The 19,764-nt window shown below is 44.8% G+C and overlaps 1 protein-coding gene across 1 annotated transcript; it reads right to left on the reverse strand.

The window, feature by feature from the left end:
• Positions 1-1,454: 1,454 nt before the first annotated feature.
• On the reverse strand, positions 1,455-13,946 carry gjc1 (gap junction protein gamma 1). Its single transcript, XM_084071899.1, has 2 exons — positions 13,849-13,946; positions 1,455-3,054 (listed from the first exon to the last, which is right to left on the reverse strand). Exon 2 carries the CDS (start codon positions 2,998-3,000, stop codon positions 1,519-1,521), a length of 1,482 nt encoding a protein of 493 aa, XP_083928025.1. The 5' UTR covers positions 3,001-3,054; positions 13,849-13,946; the 3' UTR covers positions 1,455-1,518.
• Between the last annotated feature and the right edge of the window lie 5,818 nt (positions 13,947-19,764).

Here is a 19,764-nt window from a genome sequence, read left to right on the forward strand (position 1 = left end):
TAATCCAGCATAGTAATGTTATTAGTAATGGCTTTTTAAGATGTTCCCATTACAGCATTTGACACAAGTTAGAAATGAGAGTGTGCCACTTCCATTACGGCCTTGTGCGATATTAGTTTTTGTTGGGAAGACTTAAAGACACAAGGCCTATCACTGGAAAAGAAATACTATAGCTAGGTAGGTGTTTCTGGATGCCAGTAGCATTGGCTCCTGATCACTACTCCTTGACAGAACACGCCTCATAATGAAGTTGCCACCAGGGGGCAGTCAACTACAAGGTAGATGGAACACAGTTGAATGGCGAGGAGCGTTGTATAAAAACATGAAGAGATAGAGTAAGGAGTCGGAAAAAGTTTTATAACACAACCAATGCACCCTGTTAACTTTAGAAGAGAGCGAGTGCTTCTATAAGGAAAAACTGGTTTTGATTGCCAACCGGTTCTTTGCTGCATCTGCCCTACTCATTAATTCCTGAGTAGCAGCTGATTTACATTATATTGACATAATCCACACACTATTAACAGACACAAAAAACAGCATTGACCTTGGAGAGTGAAGAGACATAGAGCAAGGGGACTTACAGGAAACAGCAGATAGGAACCTTCAGGGAAGGTAATAGAAGTTGTCATTGCATTACATAAAGTCATTGCTTTAGGAGCTATCATTGCATTATGATGTGGCAATTTTATTGCCTTTGCATGGTTATGCTGCTCCATTATGAAGTCATTGTTTTAGCCTGCCGGACAATTGTGATGTCAGCATTGCATTTTGCATGTGTATGTGTGTGTGCATGTGCGCGTGTGTGCGTATGTGTGTGTGTGTGTGTGTGTGTGTGTGTGTGTGTGTGTGTGTGTGTGTGTGTGTGTGTGTGTGTGTGTGTGTGTGTGTGTGTGTGTGTGTGTGTGTGTGCGCGCGCACACACACATTGTGACAACATACCATTGTGATTTTGTTGCATTATGATATCCTGTAACTTCCTGTAATCCTTTTTAAATCAGCATCTTTGCAGAGAGACAGGGGGGAGAATTAGCTAAGTCAAAGCTGGGAACCTTCTGCACGGAACTCATTTATCATTCTTTTATTTTTCCTCAACAAGAGCTACACACCCTAAGTGTAGATCTATGGGAAGACAACAGAGGTGAAGAGTCTATTTCTGGACTCAAGGGACACACAACATGTAAAAGACAGACTGTTGCCTAATATAGTTTGTGTTGCTGTGGTGTTTCAAGTTAGACAGTGATAGCCCAGACACAACCAATTGTCACCTGCTATATCACAAAATGTTGCTGCGTGCCAGCGACGCATTATGAGCTTGTAGAGCTGCTATTTTCAGTGTGCAATACCTGCGTGCAACTAAGTATAACTCAGGCATTACACACCGTAGTGCACAAACATCTTCTCCAGCTTGCAGGATTCTTAAGGCACTGTTGTGTTAAATAGCCACAATAGAAAAAACTGCTCTCCTGTAAATGTTCAGGGGTTTTCCAGGTATCAGTGATACAAGTTATGAAGTAGGGTTTAAATCCATACAGAGAGCTTGCCCTCGCCTGACCTGCTGCTGCTGTTGCTACTGCTGCCCCCTCCACTGCTGCCTCCTTTCCCGTGTTTGTGGCGATGCTTGCGCTCCTTGTGAGGCTGGTTTTCTGTGAGAGGCTGTTCCTCCACATGCTGCGACTCCGGTTGGGCCTGGATGATGTTGCTCTGGGGCTTGTCATCCTGATTGTCCCCTAGCTGCTCTTCCTCGCAGTGCTGTTGACTGTAGGCCTGGATGGCGGCTTCCAGTTGCTCATGAGCTTGTTGGATCAAGTCTTTGTTCAGGGCCACGCGGACCTCCCCTCCGGTGGGGAAATTATCTTCATTGCTGCCGAACTGCTGCTGCTCTTCTTGGGCAATGTTCGCTCGGTTCTGCTTGCATGCCATCTTTGCATTGCTTAGATCTGTGTAGGGTATCTGCTCCGGCTTCACTACGATGTTGTAGCCGGGCGGGGCAGTCGGGGTGTTCCAGAACGGGTAGCCAACATAATCAGCACCCCCATCTCCTACCACCCCTCCTCCTGGACTCACCTCGGTGCCCGGTACCCCCACAGACCCCTCTACACCACCGTTGGTGCCCAGCAAGCCTAACTGGTACTCGTCCTCCTGAGGTGGACATCGGCGGCGACGCAGTATGTCGCAGATGGAGCCGATACCCAGGTGGAGCATCTCCCACACGTTGAGGGTGAGGCAGAGGACAGTGACACCATACATGATGCGCAGGAAGATGGTCTTCTCGGTGGGGCGTGAAACGAAGCAGTCCACGCTATGTGGGCAGGGATTCCGCGAGCATACGAATATGGGTGCGACGCTGAACCCGTAAAGCAAGTATTGGCCTGCCAGGAACCCGGCCTCCAGCAACGTACGCGTCACTAGCTGCAGAACATAGATGCGCATCAGTCCCTCGTCTCGAATACGTTTGCGCCCATCATGGCGGATTCTGGGCCTGGGTGCGGGTTGCAGTGGATCTCGTGGCCTTCGCGGAGGTTCTATCTCAGGCACCTCATAGATCATGGGGTCGTCCTCCTGGTCGTCCTCCGTTTCCTCGATGCCCCTGTGCTGCCGTCCTCCGAAGCACATCTTCCTCGGTTTCCTGTGTGTGTAGCCCCCTCCTCCTGTTCGGACCGGAGCAGCGTTGCCTCCCCCTCCTTTGGCTTCCTCCAGCCGAGCGATCTTGTTGATAGCGTACCCCATGTACATGAGAGAAGGCATGGCCACCAAGATGATCTGGAAGACCCAGAAGCGGACATGGGAGAGAGGGGCGAAGGCGTCATAGCAGACATTCTCGCAGCCCGGCTGGCCCGAGTTGCAGACGAACTTGCTCTGCTCGTCGTAGTAGATGGACTCCCCCCCAACGGCAGTGAGGACGATACGGAAGACGATGAGCACAGTGAGCCACAGCTTCCCCACGAAGGTGGAGTGGTTGTGGATCTCCTCCAGCAGCCGCGTGAGGAAGCTCCAGCTCATGGTGTCGCTGGACAGTGGGGCAGACAGGGTCCCTCTCTCGCCTGTTCACAGACTCTACACACACACACACACACACACACACACACACACACAGAGAGAGAGGGACAGAGAGAGAGATTAGGAAAGAGAGAGTTGAGAGGAGAAAAGAGAGAGAAATGGGATGAGTACACAATAATAAAGATAATAATAATATTAACACTTTTTTATCTGTATCACTTTGCAAACAAAGTTGCAAAGTGAAAATGTTTAATTCAATAAACATGATGAAAAAATCATGATGAAAAAATCATCAGGTCTAGCAGCAGCGTTCTTGTTTGGCTGAAGACATAAAGAAGACCTAAAACTAAAACTGGAAAGAGGAGGTTGGTATCTTTAAACAATGAATGTTTTTCTTCCTGTAAAAATCTCTTTGGGTTTTCAAAGAGATCAAAGCAAACTGGCATGAACTCCCAACTCTTCTTATCAGAAACTTGATGAGCAAGGGACTCTTACCCCCCGAAGTTGGAAACATTAGATAAGAGTGTTAACTTCTTAAACTGCAGTCACAAATTAATTTAAGTGGAATATGTATTCACTCTGAATATTTTGGAATATATTTGCTTGAAATGTTTATTTGCTTGAAATGTTTATTTCAGTCTATCAGAAAGGTTGTGGTAAATCCATTTTTATATGTTCATGGTTAAATGAATTAACTCCCAACTCCAACTATATATGTATATATATATATAGTATACACACACACACACACACACACACACACACACACACACACGCGAACAGCCTTATTCCATGCAGTTGAAGCACAAGGGGGCGAGCCTGAGGCGGCGGGGCTGGCGGGCTATGTTAGTGCAGTGAGTGGCAGTTGGGGCAAACCATATAGGGGCAAACGCAGTCCCCACAACATAATTTACGAGTCTGTGCCTATCGGTACATAACTCGGACGACGCTTAGTCGACTAGCAGACCATCGGCCGGTCGTTGCGGGCACTCGCGCCTGGAGGCGCTCGGGCACGACTCCTCGGCCTCAAGGTCTGCTGAGTTGGCGCGCCTCCGTCATGGTCCAAAACGATGCTATATCGTCGAAAAAAGTAGTCCGCGGTTGTATGAAAAAGTAATGTCACAAGCGGGAGTCAAACCCTTCCAATTTCACTGGAATGCCAATTCACCTGTGACATATATACCATGAGGCAGCATTGAAGATGAATTGATCCCAATAGAGCACCGAAGTCTGACGTAATTTACACATCCTAGGTTTGTCTACCTGGTTCGCGGTTTTCCACCCCCATTGTGAATCCCCATAGACGTATTTAATATCGCGTCAAATAAGAACTGTGTTCCAAAAATAAACAAATGACCCTGGCGGTTTTAGTCTTATGGATATGAAGCATTAACTGACGGTGAGAAAGCCATAATGTTACTTCCGCCGAATTAGTTACATTTTCGCCAGAAACAGACTGTATCAAATATAAGTGACTGACTATCATAAACGATACAGAGCGTCCTCCCTGACAATATCGCCGAGACAGTTTGTTTATTTTTGGACCACAGTTCTTATATGAGACGATTCCAAGATGACCCAATGTTATTCTCCATAGCGAAATTACTTTACGAACCTGGGGATGAACAACTGACGTCAGGACTTCTGTACTCTATAGGGACAACGCTATCACCAAAAACACATTTACATTTAACCAGTTAAACCCTCTATACTCAGTAAACCTCACCAGGGATGACTCTGTACTTGGACTACTCTTTTATCCCTCTACACCAAATCACTTTGCCGAAAATAGCTGATCCACAAGCGTTTTGAGCTTGTTCATCTACTATTTTCCCCCAGAATAGGGATGGTAGGGTTCAAGTGGTTAACACCCTCTCTCACTTTGAGGAAATAAATCCTCTTAGTGAGCCTTCCTCTGTGTGAGGTGCAGTTCTGCACTATTGTATTAACGTGGCTTGGTTTGTTCTGAGGGAGAATTGTTTGTTTATCTTGTATATGTGTGCATATAAGGACACTTTAGGAGAGGGACATGTTGCCTAATTATGTAGGTTATCTCTAGGCTCCAGGCGGTCCAAGCTCAACCAGAAAAACCAGCAGGTGGCCTGGCACAAACCAATGGACCAGGGACTCAGACGTGAGACCCAAATTAGCCCGGGCAGTGTAGCAGAACCCAAGCAATGTAGACCCTCGGGGAGGCTTTTGGGGGTATGAACCTGACACCTCCACAGGAACATTCTCCTGGCAGAAAGGGTGCATGGCTTATTGTAAACTGAAAAGAGAGGAAAATCCAGTCATGAACGCAAGCTTAGGATTTGAGATTTATAGGAACCCAAGGCACTGTACCCTTAGCAAGCAGGTTGAGAGCTTATTCTCGAGCGAGTTGGAACTTCTAGGGGCGGAGGGGGAGTGAGAGACTGCCGCTGAAGTTGGGGTGGGGGGGGGGGGGGGGGGTTGGACTGGAGAGGAGCAGGAACAGTCAGAGACCCTCAGCCCCCTGGTTTGTGTCTCCAGCAGGACGAGAGCAGGAAGAAAGGGCTGGGAATGTTTGGAACTGGGTTTGCTATAAAACATGTGTAGTATTGATCACTCTGACCATATAAGGACATGCCTGGGGCAGAGGAGGTATATGTCAGGAGTCCCGCGTGCGTGCGTGCACGTGTGTGTGCGTGTGTGTGCGCATGTGTGCGAATGCGTGTGTGTGTGTGTGTGTGTGTGTGTGTGTGTGTGTGTGTGTGTGTGTGTGTGTGTGTGTGTGTGTGTGTGTGTGTGTGTGTGTGTGTGCGTGCGCGTGCGTGTGTGTGTGTGTGTGTGTGTGTGTGAGTGTGTGCGTGTACACTTGTGTATACAACTGTATGTTTCTCACAGACAAATGAGAGCACGAATACCTAAACTGTGTGTACAGAACTGAAGTCTCACTAAACAGTGTCGGGTCTTCGTGAGCTCTCTCTCTCTCTCTCTCTCTCTCTCTCTCTCTCTCTCTCTCTCTCTGTCTCTCTCTCTGTCTGTGTCCGACATGTATGAGTAAGCACTAGCAGCAACCACATGGCCAAAGCGAATCGAGTCGCCGCCACAAGCGCATGAAGTCATACCACAGTGTCCTTCAGTTGCTTGAGTTCCATCCGACTGACTTCTCCTGCATTACATCATTACATAACACTCACTGCTTGCACTCCACTGTTGTGCTTCATCTACAGTATGTGACTCAAATTGATGTGCCTTTATCAGCAGACAATGTTAAAACAATCAACAACTGCATAGATTTAATATTACAACCATAGAGCATAAATAGTAAAAACAAATTGAAGGCACATTTATTCTTTCTTCCAAGGTAACAGAGTGTTGAGTGTCAGGGCTTGATGTGATACAGAGACCCTGAGTGAGTCCTCTGGGTACTCACTTGCTCACTCAATCGCTCGCTTGCGCTTGCTCACTCACTCACACTGAATCCCAGCCTAAATGCTCCCCAGACACTGTTCAATAGCTGCCCACTGCGCCTAATAGTCCAAAAAGTCCCAAAATAGTTTAAGTGGTTATGGTTTAAATCCTTGAAAATTCATCTCTGTCCAATAAATGTACAAGTATTATTCACTCCCCAAAACACCTTTATCTTTGCCCTCATTTAGTATGTCAGGATTGATATGGTAATGTAGCACACCTCCATGATTCCATTCAATGAATAATAATAATAATCCCTACATATTTGATCGGCCATAATTTGAGAAAATGGTTTGGTGGGGGAGCAGGTCTTTAAGATGGGTATGCAGTGGGCAAATACCAGGTATGTGCAGATGTACTTGGTGAATGAAACTTTCCCCAAGAGAGAAGATGACTTGGCCAAAAGATTGCTAGCACACTAGCATGCTGTCACACCACAACTTCAAGTGCACCTGAATGGGTGTGTGACTTTGAGAGAGTGTTGTTTTTTGTTAGTGTTGACAGTGCTATGAAAATAGAGTAGATATGAAAGAAAATGGATCAAAGCTAGAGAGGTGAAGGGATTTTTCCATCCTGTATTCCAGTGTCTCGTTATATCTACAGTTCTTCTACTCCTTTATCTAATCCCACTTGTGGAGCTCCAAAGTAGATTCCATGTCAGGCTGGGACAGAAGGCCTGTTCTGGGCACACGTGTATCCATCCTGCTATCTCACCAAAAATATAACCAGGCTTTTTTGTCATTGTATTTGTTGCTGAGGGAGCTGGGTTATCATGTTGATGATACAAAGCTGTTATTTGGCTGAGTCAGCCTCCCCAAAAAACACCACACAGCAGATGTCAAATCAGTGGAAATCAAAACAAGACATTTGCACCCAAAGTCTGGCCCAGGGGTGCTTGTATTGTCTGTCTGTCTGTTTGTTGTTTGCTGGCCTGTATTGTTATATGGTTGTTGGCCTCATGATGTTTGCAATATCAGACAGCAGCCTCCACAGAGCTTTGAACTGGGGTCACTTTCAGCATCGATGGTTCCATAGCTATGAGCCTTGGAGGTCACGCCTGGGTAATAACCCCATCACACCATCTGATACATGTGTCCCATAATGCAGCTTACAGTCCAACCAGAGAGGAAGGCCCAGGGACAAAGGTTAAAGATCACTAGAACCAAGTCCCAAGGGGCAGAATCTCCACATCACTATCGTACACGATGACGTAAACCGACCCTTCCAATAACATTCATCTGCATCACCGGAGGAATCACCTTAGTCACTGGCATTCATCCTTCTGGACATGGCATGCACGCTCACACATAAACATAGATGTGTTGTGCGTGCACAAACACACAAGATAGCCACACACACAATGCATTCTCCAGAAACATGCCTTGCAACCCTACAAAAATCCATGCACAAGAAGAGCGGATTATGACAGTAAGGAACGGTCATTGCATTAGGGTTAACTGGTTATTCGTTGTGAGGACTCACAGCACCATTAAGCCTGATTAATGCTTAGTCGTACGGCGGTGTGCAGCCGCCGTACAGCGCCAAAAATAGCCAATCTACAGGCTAACAACGCATCACATTGCGATGTGTTGGGATCTGCTATTTCCGTTGTGGGACACTGCTGTACAACAGAGAAAAATGTGACATTGTTTGGGGACACAGCTGGAGGCCCAAAGCTCGGAAGGGACGCCAGGGGAAGCAGTCTTTCAAGGAAAACCTGTAGTCAAGAGGTGTTCTGTCTTCTGTGGAACAGCAGCAGACATACGTCATTAGGTTGTTATGATGAAGTGATTTTGACATCAGCCCCTGGTCTGCAACTGTCCTCTCCTTTGTCTTTGAGCACACAGAGTAAAATCCTGTTAATAGAACTCTTGAGAGTGTACAAATGTAACCATAATGGTTACATTTTACAGTGCACTTTCCCCTGTGTAAGCAGCAAGACGGTAGAGGTGATGTTAAACAATATCTCCACTCTTTCCCTCTTTCCAGTGTCCTGTTTTCGATGATAGCTGGTTCTTTCTCTTTTATCTGTCCCAAAGTCTCTGTCTGTCCGTCTCTCTCTCCACCCCCGCCCCCCCCCATTTGCCTTGTTAAAGCCAGAAGGGCTGAAACCCAATTGGTTTTGTGCAGAGCTTCTGCTGCGTTTTTTTTAGATGGTAAATGGTATGACATGACATTTTCTCCAGTGATTGGAAGTTGTGTGCAGTACTTGCACAACAAATATGACCCCAATCGTCCTGATGGGGCGCAACTTGGAAAAAGTCATAGAATAGATTTGCAATAAATGGGCGTGGCATAACACAAGCCAGAAATAAAAATGACATTGTTGTGTGTAAAATCATTTTGAAATTGCCCATGGGGGCACCATCAGTTAGAAACATGTGCATGGCCTGATGCAAATTTGGCCATAAATCAATTACTATCTAACTATATAAATGGCGAGCAACTTCCGTGCCCTCGGTGTCCACACCCCACAGCTCTGTTATCGACTAAACACAACACCGTCACACCACATGTCGCCAACACTGTCGCCACGGCGGGCGGCCTGAATTCACGTTTCGCGTAGGGCACCTGCCATGCCTCACTACACCGTTCCCACCTCGCAACATAATTAATTCTACTCACCAAATGTCGGACACAACGGAAGTGGAAGCAGCTTCCTACCGCTTACCGTGCGTACCACCGAGGCCAACACAACACGACGGCCCGCCATTGAAAATCCCCAAAACAACAAGAGCACGTTGCTCTGCTCTGCTCCACACACCAGGCTAGGTTCATGACACCAAAGGATTAGCCAGTGATGTCATCATTACTGGTCAACACACCAGGCTAGGTTCATGACAGCAAAGGATTCGACAGTGATGTCATCATTATGCAACCCGGAAGTACACATCGCCGGCATTGGGATGCCAGGTTGGGATGCCACGCCAGAAACAAGCAAGAACCTGCATGATTTTTTTTGATGATTTTTTTTTTTTTTTTTTTTTTTTACCGTTTGGAGATTTTCATCCGACGACTTTGGCGCGGACCACCAGGGGGTCCGCGGACCCCCTGAAACATAAAAAATATTATTTCTTCCCAATTTTTTTCTAATTTTTTTTACTTTTACATTACAACTTTTTTTTTTTTTTTTTTTTTTTCCCAAATGTTCATCCCATATATACACGCGCCCACGCTGGGCCCCGTGCGCGGCTGGGGGTTTCGGGCGGCCGTAGGCCGCCCGGACCTCTAGTTTTAGATAAATATGTTTAATCAAGGTGATGTCCCAAATATTTTTTAATTGAACAGTAGGGCATGACGGCGTTGACGAAAAAGGCCATGGCCCAGCTAATCTGGTGTGGCTGTACGATCCTAATAAAACCTTAGGATATTTCAGGTGTCGGAAACTGGCAAAGGTCTACTCTAGACCGCGAAGCTTGCAGCTTTAATCTGCTAACAGTCTGTACTCTGTATTGGCTCAAACCCCTGAATCGCCACTTTACAGTTATATTTTTATTTGTTTCTCTCTCAAGGTTGAAATGACACAAACCCCCAAAGGGAACAAGAGACTTCAAAACCATTTGTCTACATTTCCCTGCTGGGTCAGAACACATCCATCAATGCATAAACATGCACTTTCATCAGCACACACATGCAGCCTATCACACCGTGCGCAAATACTGTACGTACACACACACACACACACACACACACACACACACACACACACACACACACACACACACACACACACACACACACACACACACGTGCATGCATATACACGGTCTCTCACACACATCCACACAGGCCAAGGGCTGTTTGGATAATGAACATACTGTAAATGGAAGGGGAAATGCTCTACTGAGTGTGTATAACGGTAACCGCCCGCACCTCAACATTAACCAAATGAAATGAACATGCACAGCAAGGAACAATAAAACCTTCTCTTTCGCTTTAGTGTGTATACGGTTTTAGCAATGTTCACTATTTACATAAATACTGTGCATTAAGCTGCTACATTACTGTAGTGTATATATAAGTCTGTATGTAAAAATAGAATAGGTGGGGCGCCCGCTGGCCTAGCGGTCCAGGCGCATATCACTATAGGCTCTGATGCAGCCTGACAGCATGCCGCAGGTTCGGATCCCAATCCCGACGACCTTTGCTGCGTGTCACTCCCCGTCTCTCTCTCCCTGTTTCCTGTCAATCTCCACTGTGTACTATAAATAAAGGCAGAAAAGCCCCCCCAAAAAATCTAATAGAATAGGTCACACAGTATCAACAGGAGCCAGGCATGTCGGATTGGACCACAAAGTGGGTGGACACGAAGGGGAACACAAGAGAAATGAGCCCTTTTGCAAAGTGGAACTGCAGCACAAAGGATTAGTGTTTTGACATATACCGGGTCTTCCTCAGAGTTAAAGGAAGACCATGAAGAAGATGCGGTGCATCAAAGCATTATGCTTAATTTATGCTTGGTACACAAAATAGTAGATATACAAGCTCACAACGTGTCATGCTGCGACGCTTTGTGAGCTTATCAGCTATTTTTGGTGCGAGACACTGGCGCTTAACTAATTATAAATAAACCATTAGTTTTTTTTTTTTTGCACTTTCTTGAAGCATTAAAGTGAATCGCGTGCTCCAGTATTGGTCTGCATTCTGCATTTTGAGTGCTAATATACTGTATAGATTTTCCATTTATCTTTTATGTGATTGCCACTATGTTTCTGTGATCACATACTATGGTACTACTGCGATGATTCTAGATTCTTGACCTTTCAATTATGAAGAAGTTTTTATTTGTGTCTGTTTAGACAGGGTAAATAAGAACTCCTAGCCCTCCTTCTCCTCCTCATCATCAACCTTTTCATTCTCTCATTTTGTCTTCCCACTCTAATTAATTAAAGCCAAAGTGCAACCACCCACAAGGACAGCCTTCCTCTCCAAGGCATACAGCTGTAAACATGTATACAATGGTGGGAATTCAAATCACATTTCCTTTACCCTTCATTCGTCCTCATCACTGGCTCGGCACATGATCTCATTCCCCAAATTCTGCTGAGGGCCCATGCCATATCTGATCGTATAGGCCCAACCTTTCCTGGTAAATATTAAATAAGGTCTTTCAGGGAAGCAGCAAACGCTTATCTCGATTATACATAGCTAACATTTTGTTAGCATACCCAAAAACCTTTGCTAACATAACAAAGCTTTTCAGTTATTCATGATGTCTGTGATGTGTTGATTCCGACTTTACTTTTAATCTCCCTGTTATTACTAGAGCAAGTCAAGCCAAGTGAGTCACCTATTTATATAACACATTTAAAAACAACAGAAGTTGACCCAAAGTGCCTTCCAATCAACACAGAAAGAAAACCATCACGTAGACCACAATTCCAGTCCACAAAAGCCAAATATAAAATAAAAGCATAAATAGCAATAAAGTTGTACTATCAGAGAACACAGTAGCAGAGCAAACAATTGATATGGTAAAGAACAAGTTCTGCCGGAGGTTTTGCTCAGAGCATGGTGGTCCCTGTGTAGGGTCAGTGTTAACCTGTTCTATCCCTCACGTGCCAGTGGCCCCAGGAGGGTTTATTGATGCCCAACACAGTTAAGCCACTACAATCTCCTCAGTACACAGCCATACCACAGAGATCGTACTAATCGGCTTGATTTACAGACAGCCAAACATCTGTCAATGATAGCCCCCCAAACAGCCGTATCTGGGTTAAATCGTGGGACTGTGTTATATTTCAAGACCAACACACACCCTGATGGGTCCATTTTTATATTTTCATAGTTAAATTGACACTCCAGATTTGACTGTGTATGGATTCCCATTGTAAGAGCATTGTGGCGCGTCAAACATAGAGCCTGGCATGATCGCCTGATGAGCATGTCCACTACAATGTGGTTGGGGATGGAAAGAAGGATTGCTGAAATCATATGGGGGTTCCCATAATGTTGTTCCTCATCCGTGCTCTGACGGGACGGGATAAGCTCCATTGTGAAGCACTGGCAGTCAGATATTCAAACCAGCCAAATCCGACCATAGCTAAAAATGGAAGTCTAATCAACTCTCTTTCATTGCCCGTTATTTTGTCTGAGTAACAAAAGTGATCCCCGGAGTGATTAAGAACAATCTGTAAGTTCTCGTGCCAAAAGTGACTTTGTGCTAAGCTGAGTTCAACTGTTGTAGGTTATCACTGTTTTTGATCACGTTCCTCACAATAACTGCCGGACTGGAAAATTAAGGATTTTCTTTGCAAAAATGCACACAAATGTGCACGCACCCGCACGCGCACGCACACGCACACGCACACGCACACGCACACGCACACGCACACGCACACGCACACACACACACACACACACACACACACACACACACACAGGTGCATACACAGATGTGCATACACAGAGGCACATACAAACACAAGAGAGACTTGCTTCGAACACATGCAGCCTCAAACACAAATAAACTGTAAATTCCACAGTGTTGAGGAGACAGTAGACCCTGATTTGGGCCTCAACTTCATAAAACCTCTAGTCTAGCGGAAGACATAAAGGAATTAAAGACACCAGACAATCTTAGAGACGACTCAGAGAATCGTCTTCATCAAGAAGAGGAAGTGAAGGAATGCCTGGTACCTCAAACAGTTAGCGCACTAACCACATGTTCCTTGTGACCTATGAGACCTGAGTTTGTCATTTCTTGTGTCTCCCCTCTCTTTCTCTGCTCTCAAGCTTCCTGTCTCTCTACACTCACAACAAATAAAGCAGGAACTGCCAAAATATAGTAATAATAACATTTTAAAAAGAAGTAGAGGAGAGTCACCACTGGGGTCCTTTCTACCGACGTTCGTGGGAATCTGAAAATCCACTCATTACGGTGTCCGAGAGGAAGAAAAGCAACCGTAGAGCAGTTCCATATGTTACAAGGAGAACCACTGAGGCAGCACGCTCTCCCTGAAGACATCTGGGGCTCTTTCTTCAACAACACACAGGGTAAAAAAAAGAAAGGCATACACGTAAACAAACTTTCTAGCTTTACCTTTTGAAAGAGCACAATGGAAGAGGAATCATGCTGTAAGTCAAAATATATGAGAAATCCTATTGTGATCACGCTGGCTCCTCCTGATGTTGTAAGATTAAATATTTGGTGATGGAGATTTTCAGCTTCCCATGATCTTTATGTTTGCGTAAACTGATTTGCTACAAATAATTACACACACAATGTTACAAAACAATGATACACAGACACACACGCGTGCACGCACACACGCACCCACACACACCCACACACACACACACACACACACACACACACACACACACACACACACACACACACACACACACACACACACACACACACACACACACGCACACACACAGGGCAGCAAGGTGTCAGAGCAGCATACTCACACATCTCCTCTCCCAGACATCCTTTGTCTTATGAGGCTGAGTCAGTCAGTCGTGCTCATCGCCCTGTCTTTGATGCCACTGAGCCTCCGTCACATGCTACCTAACCTCGTCTGACATCACAAAAGACATGGCCTCAAACAAACTAACAGCAACATCCAAGCAAACACCAAAAACACTTGGCCGTGCACAGATGGTCTCTGGTCCAAAGCTTCAGTGTGCATGCTTCACCAAGTGTGAGCTTGTCCTGACAGGGAGAAGAGTGAGGGAGTGAACAAGGGAGGGAGGGAGGGAGGGATGGAGAGAGCATCCTGCCTCTGCCTGGTGCTCATAATGGTCCCATTTTACCCCTCACCCCCCAAACTGGGTCAGGGCTGGGGGTGGGGGTGTGTGTGTGTATGTATAATAATAAGGAAAGGAGGGGTTAATACTCCCTGAAGAGACAAGGTTGTTTGGGGGAGGGCAGACAGACAGTGATAGATAGATAGATAGTGTGTGTGTGTGTGTGTGTGTGTGTGTGTGTGTGTGTGTGTGTGTGTGTGTGTGTGTGTGTGTGTGTGTGTGTGTGTGTGTGTGCGTTGATTTAACTATTGAAAGTGTAAAAAAATAAGAATAAATTGATTTAGCATTGTAGTGAGACATAACCGCATATTGAACTAGAAAAATTCGGCAGGTAGCTTATTGTGGGCCAGCAATGTTTCACGGCAATTGGAGGCTGCATTCATGATTTGATGAAAATGTGATGTGTAACGATCTGCGTGATGTTTGGACAAAATCAGTAGGAATCATATAAAAATGTGTTTTAGCAAATATCTATTATATAGATATTACTTGGCTTCCAAGGAGTATGTGTGCACAGTTTCATGGCGATCTGTCCAACGGTGCCGGAGATTCGCTGCTCACAGACACACACTGACACACTGACACACGGGAGGGCAGGGGCGAAAACACACCTTCGGCCTGGCGGAGACAATAAGCTGATACCGGGGGTTGCGGGCTGCAAGAGCCATAGACCTAATTAGGGAACATTTATATGCATTTATCTGTCTCATTTCCACTGTAAGAGTGAATGTTAAATGTTCATGGCCCCTATATGTAATATCAATGTACTGAATAGTGTATGTTGCTACTGATTGATTCATTGTTTATTTAAGACATTTAAAAACATTTAAACACAGAAAACATTTAAAAACATTTAAACACAGAAAACACAGAAAGGCAAATGGCTAAACTGCAATGGCTATATTGCAACGGTAGAATACACCTCCTCAAAATATGACAGGAACGGTTGCCAGACTCTAGTATGCTTCTGAGTGGAGCCTCTGATCGTATATTTAAGCTTTTCCAAGTTTTAGATGTGACATAACATCCGCCACCCAGTGTTTGTGGGATGGCGGAGCCGCTTTTTTCCAACTGAACGATATCAGTCGTCTAGCAAGTAAAGAGGAGAAGGCTATAGCTTCAGCTTGGTGAGTCGCTATTGGTGTTCCCTGTGGGAAAACACCAAACAATGCAGTCACTGGATTGGGGTCTATAGTTACCCTACAAATGAAAAGGCACTAAATACCTCCGTCCAGAATGTAGTCAGTCTAGGGCACGACCAGATTACACCTAACACAAGCTGGATCTAAATTGGGATAGAAAGTAGCTAGTCTACTTGGAGATAGATGCAACCTGTGTAAAACCTTGAATTGTATCAACCCATGTCTTATGCAAATTGAAGATGAATGTACCAGTGAAACTGCCGACTGCCAAATTGAGACAGGCAGGTCAATCCCTAGATCTTCCTCCCAAGCCCTAGCTACATGATTAAGTGACGGGGAAGCTACCCTCTGGATGCTGTCATATACCCTAGAAACTATGCCCCTGCCTCCCGGGTCCCGCTCAAGCACTCGTCCACCCAGGTACCTTGTGGAGTTGCCAGGGAAATATTTAAAGAAGCTCGATTGTGGAATATCAAAATCCTTCTTCAACTGCTCAAAAGAAATGAAGTGTCCCTCTTTAAAGAGGTAAAACATTTAATACAGATGACAGAAGTGCAATACAGTGCATTATTTCTGTCATATGTAATAAATGGTTGCTAACTTGCTATGGACTGACAGGGCCAGGATGTGGGTATCTCCTAATCATCTGTATGACTTTCATCTTCTGCCCACTGCTTTATTCTCTCCCTTTCCTCATGCCCTATCATGGACATTATTATTATCATGCAAAGCTAAGAAGAATTCAAGATATTGCAGTCGTTTGATATTGTGCAAATCCACTCACCAGTGGTTATGGTTGAAATTAGGGCTAAGCGCCTATCTCCGCCTCATTTCTTATCTCTATTGAGCGGACAGATTGCTATCGCCACAGGATCCTACACTGGGAAGTCAGCGGATATAAATCCCATTTAAATTAAAACCATATCATGCAAAGTCCACAACCCCCGTCAACATCTTAAAGGAGGATCTGGGCTCTGCATCATATGATTTGAATGTCAAAAGTATTTTGATGTCCCAATGTGCCACAAACAATATTTAGATGGCCATTTGAATATTTCGACTGACGGTGGTATTGATTTATTGACTATTGACAGTACGGAGGGACAGTTGTATTTATAAAGTGAAAACTCTAAGGATTCCTGCATGATAATGGTTGAAGTCTTTAGCCACACATCATTGCTTGGCTGGTTGTGAAAAGCTTAAGGCCAATATTCCGGCTTTTTAGATCCTTGTCTGTAATTAGCATGGAGGCAATTAGTGAACTGAAAGTGAAACTGTGCAAGTGTCCATACTGTGCGCGTGTGTGTGTGTGTGTGTGTGTGTGTGTGTGTGTGTGTGTGTGCGTGTGTGTGCGCGTGCGCGTGTGCGTGAGCGCGTGTGCGTGTGTGTGTACGTATGTACAGTCAAACATAGGCCATGTCCTTGGAATGATTATATAGCACCCTGATGTTCCCTTTGCTTGTTAAATATCCTGTCTGTTTCAGAAGTGCTCCTAATTGCTGGGATTAGACTCCCTCATCAACACCTCTGTCTGCCAAATACAAACTAAGACCACAACAGCAACAATCCAGGACAAGAGAGAACAAATAACAACTGATATGAAGAGTGGCTGACCTTAAAATACAATTGGGATTAGTCTAACACCTTTGAACACTTTGGTAATAGCATTCTCTACCCAATCTCCCCAGTGGTATAATCAGTTACATTTGTGTAGATTTGTTTGTGTACCGTCATGTTTCTTGTGGGGGAGGAGGTCCAGTAGTTTTGCGATTTTGTGGTTTTATTTGCAAGTTTATTTTGTGTTCTGAGTAGCTGGACTTCTGGCTGTGCACCTTAGAAAGGAGAGAACTCACCTCAACTCTCTTTATTTGTATAGCACATTTACAACAACCAAGGTCGAACTAAGTGCTGTACACGATCAAAAAAGGTCTGTCTGTCTGTCTGTCAGTCTGTCTATCTATACATCTATCTATATCTACTCACACACACACACACACACACACACACACACACACACACGCACACGCACACGCACACACACACACACACACACACACACACACACACACACACACACACACACACGCGCGCACACACACGCGCACACACACGCACACACACACACACACACACACACACACACACACACACACACACACACACACACACACACACACACGTATATACTGTATATACTGTACACAGGCTGTGAAATATTTCTCTGATAAAGCATGAGGCTGGAGCCTTCGCTGGATAAAGAAGAGTACATAATGCTGAACTGAGGCCCCAATGGCAATTCATCACACAATAGGAAAAAGATAAAAACTCTATTGTTGTAGGAGGAGGTACAGCTCTCTGATAGATTATTTGACTGCAGATCAAGAGGTTCCCAGTTTAAATCGGGATGCCCCGTAACATTTACAACATAACATTTATCTTGTGGCACTGATCTGAGTCAAAATTGCCTTTACTTGCCATAGATTAGTGTTTCTTAACAGGGGTGGTACAGCCCCCCAGGGGGTTTACAGAGAAGTTTGGGGGCGCTGGTGGGGGGTGATATGATACTGACATGATACTAACCATGGTACTGAGATGATACTGAGACGATACTGACCATGATACTGACCCCTCTCACAGCACTGTGTGACAGGGATGTGAAGCCCTGTCACAGGGCTTAGGGTTGGTAAAATGGATGATCAGGTTTTTTTTCCCTCTTCCTGCGAAGTAAGCTAATAATTGAATAATAATCACATACTAACAGTCCAGTTTAATGTAAATCTGATGTTTTCTAAATTATAAGCAACACAATACACAATAAAACAAGGCTTACAGAAACACTGCTCTAGATGATATATTTTAGTTCAATAGTTGCAAGGCCAGTCTCCATACAGAGAAGCAGTCTTTCTGGCTATGCAGTGCAGCAGTGACATGCAGCACACGGTTGCCATGCAGAACCAAACCAACCAACCAACCATAAATACCTGGACAATTGCTTAGAGGGGATATAACCAATTACATACAGGGGGAATAGCTCAATGGTAGATCAAGACCTGTGTGCCCCCTGTATATAGTATGTGAGGTTTCTATGCATAAACAAATTAATATATGCCTAGAAAAAAAGTGGAACTAGAAAAAGTGCTCCTCGGAGCACAGGTCTACGCCAGGTCAGGTACGTTATTGTGGCCTCCTGATGGCGCTATAATAGGCCAATGTGAAAAGGGTGCCATTTATTCTTAGGTCGTTCACGGCAATCGGACACTGCATTCATGATTTGAGGCATTTTGTTAAATTAAATTAAATGTGTTTTGCTAAATTAGACCTGCTGGTGGCGCTATAACAGGCCAATGTGAAAAAGGGTGGCATTTCTTTCTTGGCCTAGTGGGAACGTGTTTGTGAAATTTCACGGAAATCGCAAGCTGCGTTCATGATTTGAGGCATTTTGTTCAAAACGGACCAATCCTGCCAATTGTGGAAGCAAACAGTATATTTATAGAGATACTGTGTACCGATTCGCATGACGTTTGGATAAAATCTGTAGGAGTAATGTAAAAAAATGGGTTTTGCACAAATCGTCCTCCAGGTGGCGCTATAACAGGCCCATGTGAAAAATTTGGTAGCACTTGCTATGCATCCTATGTGTATAACGCATCATGAACATACTTATAAGGCATTATAGTCTGCTCATAACCCTGTATAATCAGATTTATAAGAGCTTATAAATATTCATAATTATTTCTGAATTGGCATCCAGGGAGTGTGTGTGCACAGTTTCGCAGCGACCGGGCCAACGGTGCCAGAGATTAGCTGTTCACAGACGGACACACACACGGACACACACACACACACGGACGGACGGAGGGTAAAACATACTCTCTCGCCATGCCTTTCGGCCTGGCGGAGACAATTACGTGTGCGTAAATATTAAGAGCTATTAAAAACATTTACATATCAGCCTTTGCTCTACATTAAATATTTAAACAAGCAGCAGCACATTTGTCATGCAGAGCCAAACCGCTAACAAATGATATGAATACCTGGCCAACTGCTAACTGTCATGGGGGTATACCTCAGTGGTAAAGCCTTTGACTGCAGATCAGGAGGTCCCCAGTTCAGATTTGGGTGCTCGCTTTTGACTCATGGTCTATTATATATCTATAGTGTGTACCCTATAGCCCGCCAGTATCAAAGGATGTTGGATCCTCTGCTAGGGTGTGGGGTTAGCTCAATGGCAGAGCATTTGGCTGCAGATGAAGAAAGGCCCTCCTCATGTGTATAATAATGAAAAACACAATGGTAGCATCATTCTGCAATAAGGTGTCGATAAGGCTGTGATGTTCCTGTGAATGTTGAGCAGTCTTTCACCACACCTCATTTCATGGTTGAACAACGCAGAACCTTTTTTTGATTCTGGTCCGTAATTAGCATAGGAAACAAC

The sequence above is a fragment of the Gymnoscopelus microlampas genome (assembly GCF_963454915.1).
Source record: "Gymnoscopelus microlampas genome assembly, chromosome: 11".
NCBI lineage: Eukaryota > Metazoa > Chordata > Actinopteri > Myctophiformes > Myctophidae > Gymnoscopelus > Gymnoscopelus microlampas.

What these genes read in the sequence shown, in the direction of transcription:
- gjc1 (XM_084071899.1), bottom strand. Translation starts at nt 3,000, where the DNA reads ATGAGCTGGAGCTTCCTCACGCGGCTGCTGGAGGAGATCCACAACCAC.